This window comes from Salvelinus namaycush, chromosome 11 (genome assembly GCF_016432855.1).
Source record: "Salvelinus namaycush isolate Seneca chromosome 11, SaNama_1.0, whole genome shotgun sequence".
NCBI lineage: Eukaryota > Metazoa > Chordata > Actinopteri > Salmoniformes > Salmonidae > Salvelinus > Salvelinus namaycush.
Window position 1 is genome coordinate 3,042,983 of NC_052317.1, and position 7,554 is coordinate 3,050,536.

A 7,554-nucleotide genomic window follows, 5' to 3' on the forward strand; every position below is an offset into this window, starting at 1 on the left:
GGAACTCCTGTTGTATACGGGACACCACGCTGGAAGTATCACGCCGTGATCTGTTTCACCTGTGCGTGTCTCCACCCCCCTCCAGGTGTCGCCCATCTTCCCCACTTATCCCCTGGGTATTTATACCTGTGTTTTCTGTCTGTGCCAGTTTGTCTTGTTTGTTCAAGCCTACCAGTGGTTTGTGTCTCAGTGCCTGCTTTTTCCAGTCTCTCTTTTCTTGCCCTCCTGGTTTTGACCCTTGCCTGTCCTGACTCCGAGCCCCCCTGCCTGACCACTCTGCCTGACCTGAGCCTGCCTTCCGTCCTGTACCTTTGCCCCACTACTCTGGATTATCAACCCCTGCCTACCTTGACCTGTCGTTTGCCTGCCCCTGTTACAATAAATATTGTTACTTCTGCACAGTCTGCACTTGGGTCTTACCTGAAACCTGATAGGAAGGAATGACCACTTTGACATGTTTGCCGAAGTAACCCCATTACCACCAGACATAATGTCGATAGGCAGAGTATCTGTATCAACTGGAGATGAAAGGTGCACATTGTTATATTAGCAGAACAATGCTTCTGTGGTAATGTTTATTTTACTTAGACCTGTTACTACACTGAACAAAAATATGAACATAACATGCAACAAGATTCCGCTGAGTTACAATTCATATAAGGAAATCTGTCAATTACAATAAATTAATTAGGCCCATATCTATATATTGTACATGACTTGGAATAAAGATATGCATCTGGACACAAATATTAATTTTTTCACATAGGTGTGGATCAGAAAACCAGTCAGTATCTGGTGTGACCACCATTTGATTCATGCAGCACGACATCTCATTCACAGAGTTGATCAGGCTGTTGATTGTGGCCTGTGGAATTTTGTCCCACTCCTCTTCAATGGCTATGCTTAGTTGCTGGATATTAGCGGGAATTCGAACACGCCCTCGTGCACGGCGATCCAGAGCATCCCAAACATGCTCAATGGGTGACATGTCTGAGTATGCATTGTCCGTAATTTCTGCCTGCCCATACCATAACCCCACCGCCACCATGGGGCACTCTGACATCAGCGAACTGCTTGCCCACACAACACTGTCTGACATCTGCCCGGTACAGTTGAAACCAGGATTAATCTGTGAAGAGCACACTTCTCCAGTGTGCCAATGGTCATCGAATGTGAGCACTTGCCCACTGAAGCTGGTTACAATGAGAAACTGCAGTCAGGTCAAGAACCTGGTGAGGACGACGAGCATGCAGATGAGCTTTCCTGAGACAAAATATGAGAACGCAATTGCTGAATTTATGTCGATTTTCGAAACTAAGTGTTTCGATAACTTACAGTAGTGAGTTAATGTACACTGAACAAAAATATTTACGCAACATGTATAAAGTGTTAGTCCCATGTTTCATGAGCTGAAATAAAAGAGCCCAGAAATTTTCCATACACACAAAAAGCTTATTTCTCCCCCAAAAATTGCATACATTTGTTTACATCCCTGTTAGTGAGCATTTTTCCTTGGCAAGATAATCCATCCACCAGACAGTTTGGCATATCAAGAAGATGATTAAACAGCATGATCATTGCACAGGTGCATCTTGTGCTGGGGACAATAAAAGGCCACTCTAAAATGTGCCTTTTTGTCACACAACACAATGCCACAGATGTCTCAAGTTTTGAGGGAGTGTGCGAGCTGTTGCCAGAAAATGTAATGTTCATTTCTTTACCATACCCGCCTCCAACATGATTTTAGAGAATTGTCTTCACTGATTAATTGGTTTCAGCTGTACCTGGCAGATGGCAGACAGTGTGTTTGGCGTCGGGTGGGCGAGCGGTCTGCTGTTGTCAACGTTGTGAACAGAGTGCCCCATGGTGATGGTGGGGTTATGGTATGGGCAGGCAGAAACTACGGACAACAAACACAGTTGCATTTTATTGATGGCAATTTGAATGAACAGAGATACCATGACGAGATCCTGAGGCCCGTTGTCGTGCTTTTCATCCGGCGCCATCACCTCATGTTTCAGCATGATAATGCATAGCCCCATATCAAAAGGATTTGTACACAATTCCTGGAAGCTGAACATGTCAACGTTTTTCCATGGCCTGCACACTCAACAGACATGTCATCCATTGATCATGTTTGGGGTGCTTTGGATCGACGTTTAAGACAGCGTGTTCCAGTTCCCGCCATTATCCAGCAACTTCGCAAAACCGTTGAAGATCCTTGTAGCTATGTGGACTAATATTGTCAATTTTTTGGCCTTGGGGTAAGTTGAGCCAATGGTTGAGCGAATGGTATGTTGAGCAAATTGGAGTATTTTCTTGCCAGGCCGTAATACAAGGCATTATTGCCAGGATATAAGGTAACAACAGGGCCTGGCCTATGTTAAATATGTTTAACAAAGTACAAAGTGTTTGTTATGTGTTACATCTGGGTTTAAAGATGTATCATTTATTTATAAAGCCATTTTTACATCAGCAGATGTCACAAAGTGCTTATACAGAAACCCAGCCTAAAACGCCAAAGAGCAAGCAATGCAGATGTAGAAGCACGGTGGCTAGGAAAAACTCCCTAGAAAGGCAGGAACTAAGGAAGAAACCTAGAGAGGAACCTAGCTCTGAGGGGTGGCCAGTCCTCTTCTGGCTGTGCCTGGTGGAGATTGTAAGAGTATATGCCCATTATTAATTTCAGATCGTTCTTCAAGATGATCAAGATGATTCAGAAAAAAAATTGTTATTGTGTTAAATTGTGTTTGGGAAATAAATATATATACGTTTTTTAAAAAGGAAGTGGTAATATTTTATTCAGTACAGAAATTTGTAGGTAGTGCTAAGAGACCACTTTTCTGGATGCTATGTTTTCAAAACTGTAATGTTGAAATTAATTCTGATTATTTCCAGAGATACACAACATCCTGAAATATATACTAAGCAAAAATACGAACGCAACATGCAACAATTTCAGCACCCTCTGCCCCCGACGGGGGTGCTGAAGAAGCCGGATGAAGAAGCCGGATGTGGAGGTCCTGGGCTGGCGTGGTTACACGTGGTCTGTGATTGTGAGTCTGGTTGCATGTACTGCCAAATTCTCTAAAACGACGTTGGAGGCAGCTTATGGTAGAGAAATGAACATAAAATTCTCTGGCAACAGCTCAGGTGGACATCCCTGCAGTCAGCATGTCAATTGTACGATCCCTCAAAACTTAAGACGTGTTGTGTGACAAAATGGCACATTTTAGAGTGGCCTTTTAATGTCCCCAGCACAAGATGCATCTGTGTAATGATCACGCTGTTTAATCAGCTTCTTGATATGCCACACCTTTTAGGTGGATGGATTATCTTGGCAACGGAGAAATGCTCAAAGGAGAAATGCTAAACAAAATTGTGCGCAAAATTACAGAGAAATATGCTTTTTGTGATTTCTGTTAATCTTTTATTTCAGCTCATGAAACATGGGACCAACACTTTACATGTTGCGTTCATATTTTTGTTCAGTATATGTAGATATCTTTGTTAGAAAGAGAACTATTCTTCTCTTGACGGAATTATGCTGAATGTAATGTCTCAATTTACTCCACTCCCCTACAGGTTAACTTTTGAATTCCCCCAACTGTACATTAGGACTACAAAAGAAGAAAGCCTGGCAATGTAATGCGTATAAAGCATTACATTTGTTATGCTATTTGAGAAAATGCAACAACATCAGTAACATCTCTTGCTGGGTATAGATAGTCTATCCTGTTACAAAATCATTCCAAAAAGTACATCTATGTGAAACTAGTTGTGTTAATAACGTAGCTAATCCACATCTCCATTTTGCACTTGTCCTTCGATATGTGCAAACATCTCATTAAGATATTGAGATTATTAAAACAAAGGGGTGATTCATAACACCTGGGCTGTGTTCATTAGGCCCCAACTGAAAGAAAACGGACTGAAACAAGGAGGAACTTTCTGGACTTGTCCAATAAGAAACACTTATTTTTGTGTCCCCGTTGCAAAGCATTTTTGCTCCTGGTGTGCCCTAATGAAAAAGACCTGTTGTGTTCAATTACAAAGAAAATCTGTTGCGTGCTGTAATGATCACAACCCTTGACTGCCGTGGTTAATTTGTCATTTGCATTTCTGCACCCAATTCTGAATGAGAAGCATCCATTTACTCTCCTGTATGGATTGTGGATTATCCCGTAAACATGCTGAAGGTGATATGCATAAGTCAAATTAACTTTATATTTGAGGGAAAAAAATCATAAAAAAATGTTTTTATGATGTTTTATTGTCACATACACCAGAATGATGATGATAGTATGATGATAGTATATACATTTATGGTGGCGGTTATATTATGACTAACTCATATTCTTGGTGTCCTCCACATTATTCACGTCCTTTATAACAAATTATTATTTACACTGACTTGCCAAAGCTTAGCATTAGACCGTTGTTCCTCCCTCTAAGTGCTTTCAATACAAATGTATACATTTCTACTGTTCCAATTATGGCCAGATAGTTCTATTGTTAATACCTCAAAATGAAAAAAGAATGCTTCATACTTTTTCTGGTTGCGAAAGCATACCCGATACTTACTGCGACTTCTTATTTAAGTATAGTTGGATATTTGGTGGACCGTTTTGTTTACACAGTACACAAATTACATCATCTAAATTAATGACTAGAACTGAAAATGCCCAAACTTAACATTGATCTAAACTGTACATCTCTTGTACCTGCTCTCTTCCCATTTACAATCCGCCAAGTCATTTGAGTCTGAGTAAAAAATAAAATAAAATAAAAAATGAAATATTCTATGGTATCCAGGATGCCAATTTCCATTGTCAGTAGTAACGATCTCATTCGGAAAAATGTAACATTTCTGCAACCCGTTCTTAACCTCCTCGGATGATCGTTCTTTGGCTGCTATGAGGCATAAGGTCCCAGAACTCGTGACAGAGGCACTGGCAGAAGCCGTAGACCATGATCATGACGAGGCTTGCCGGGACCAGGCTTACCAGAAGGACCCCCAGGGTGGTCTTCTGCATGATGAGCAGGTAGACCCCCATGGGCAAGGAGCTGAAGTAGAGGAGCCCCAACACCCACACCAGCGCACGGGCAGCGCAGTTCCACACCGCCCACCTCTGGTTGATTGAGGCCATGGAGTCCAGACTGGAGGAGTGGTAATCCCTACCCTGGATGGTGGCCACTCCAGGGGGGTGGGAGTGAAGTTGGTAGGGGTGGTGGTCCTCAGGGGATGGAGGCGGTTCCATGATGGTGATGACCATGTAGTTGGGTGAACCACGGATGGAGGAGTATGTGTGGGTGGTGGTGGTGGTAGTGGTAGTGGAGGAGGATGGGGAGCCGCTGGGAGGGTTGCCCATGAGCGAGCTTAGGTGCCTGGAGCTGAGCAGTAGCTCGGTGGGGCCCTCATTGTGGTAGTGCAAGTTCCTCTGGTTCCGGGTCTGGAGGGCCAGCGCTGCCACCAAGTTGCAGTCATCTGGCAGGTTGCCCACCGCCTCGCCCGGGAAACTAGTGACGAACCGGCAAAACGGGCACACCACAGCATTGGGTGGCGACTCGCCTAGGTCTAAGATCTTGGCCAGGCACTTGGCACACAGGCGGTGACAGCACTCGAGGACCTTAGGGCGCCGGCTGCCCAGGCTATACGGGCAGTAGCAGATCATGCACTCCAGCTCCTCCGTGCTGAAGCCCTCCACTATCCCCCCTTCCTCCATGTTCCATAACTTCCCCATCATCCTCTTTCTTTCTTTCTTTCTTTCTCAACTCTGTCTGTCTCAGCTCCCCACAGGATCAACGGAGGAAGATGACAGTCCAAAGCTTTTGGTGAAATTCAGCGTTGGAAGACATGGCGAGAGGCAGCAGCAGCCTTCTATTGGCGACGAGCAGTAGCAACGCTCCGCTCCGAAGGAGGTTTCAGGGTCATCCTGGTTGTCTGTGCAGCTCCTGTGGTGTGTGTGGGTGTGGGTGTGTGTATGGGAAGCCTAGCGCGTTCTAGCCTCCGGGGTACGCGCCTCGGCGCAGTTTGGGGTAGGCCTAACTACGCGTCATGCAGGGCCAAAAGCCTTTCATGCACCACAGAGAGAGAAAGAGAGCGAGAGAGAGATGGAGGGGAGAGGCCATCATTGGGAAAAAAAATAGATTTGTGTTAACACAGCATTAGAACAGAAAAAACAGGGGCAATGAACAACAAAGCAGGGCCTGTACAAACCAGGACTGGAATTTTCGAGCCCAGCCTTTTGTTGCCAGTTTAAATTCTGTCCAATTAGTGGTGGGTTCCCTTTCGTTTTCTGGTACTCTGTCTGTTAATGGTGTGTGTGTGTGTCTGTGTGTGTATGTGTGTGTGTGTGTGTGTGTGTGTGTGTGTGTGTGTGTGTGTGTGTGTGTGTGTGTGTGTGTGTGTGTGTGTGTGTGTGTGTGTGTGTGTGTGTGTGTGTGTGTGTGTGTGTGTGTGTGTGTGTGTGTCATGAAGAATATTCCAAAGAGTTTTTGGTCTGAAGGAGATGACAGGATGTACTGATCAACTCAATGTTGATGATCATTATTCTTGAAGTGAAGATAACATGGAGGAGGTGAAGATTTATGGGCCAGTAAAGACTTCTGTGATTGGGAGGGAAAATGGAGCATGTCATTGTTGGGGATAGTGATTTGGCAGTAGACTGTGCTCTTGTGCTCTCTTTGAAAGAACTTCTAAGCCTAATCACAATGATGTTGGTCTGGATGCTGAAAGGGGAAACTTGCTGAATGATAAGAGAAAAGATAGTCAAAGATTTTCTTTTAGGTTATTTACAGAAAAATAAGTCCTGGATGCTTTTCTAGCAGTAGACAACAAGAAATCCACAGGGGCCGACCAATTGGATCCCAGTATGCTTAAGTGTGCAGCACCTAGCATTGTTGGCTCAATAACCCACATTTTTTATCTAACATTGTTATCAGGAAATATTCCAAAAGTATGGAAATCAGCTCTTGTGCTGCCACTCCATAAGGGCAGGGATAGTAGGGATCTAGTAAGTATTGCCCCCTTTCAAGTTTTTTTTGTCTATCTCAGATTTTTGAATCCTTGGTAAATGTACAACTTTTTTATCTGAGAAATGCATTTTGAATGTAAACCCATCAGGGTTTAGACCTGGGAATAATACTATTACAGCAACCACTTTAGTTGTTAATGATCTTGTCAATGCTTTAGGTTTGTGTACCTGTCAAAAGCTTTTGATACTGTTGATCATGCTATTGTATTGGGTGTTGCTATGTCACCCGTAGCTCACGCTCCAGCAGGTATGTCTCACTGGTCATCCCCAAAGCCAACACCTCTTGGCCGCCTTTCCTTCCAGTTCTCTGCTGCCAATGACTGGAACGAATTGCAAAAATCACTGAAGTTGGAGACTTATATCTCCCTCACTAACTTCAAGCATCAGCTGTCAGAGCAGCTTACGGATCGCTCCAGCTGCACACAGCCCGTCTGTAAATAGCCCATCCAACCAACTACCTACCTCATCCCCATATTTGTTTTTTAGTTTTTTTCTGCTCTTTTGCACACCAGTATTT

General features: G+C 43.8%; 1 protein-coding gene across 1 annotated transcript; it reads right to left on the reverse strand.

Annotated features, from left to right (window-relative positions):
- Window positions 1-4,883: 4,883 nt before the first annotated feature.
- Window positions 4,884-5,744, reverse strand: rnf182 (ring finger protein 182). Its single transcript, XM_039004478.1, has one exon. It carries the CDS (start codon window positions 5,742-5,744, stop codon window positions 4,884-4,886), a length of 861 nt encoding a protein of 286 aa, XP_038860406.1.
- Window positions 5,745-7,554: the final 1,810 nt, after the last annotated feature.

What these genes read in the sequence shown, in the direction of transcription:
- rnf182 (XM_039004478.1), bottom strand. Translation starts at nt 5,744, where the DNA reads ATGGGGAAGTTATGGAACATGGAGGAAGGGGGGATAGTGGAGGGCTTC.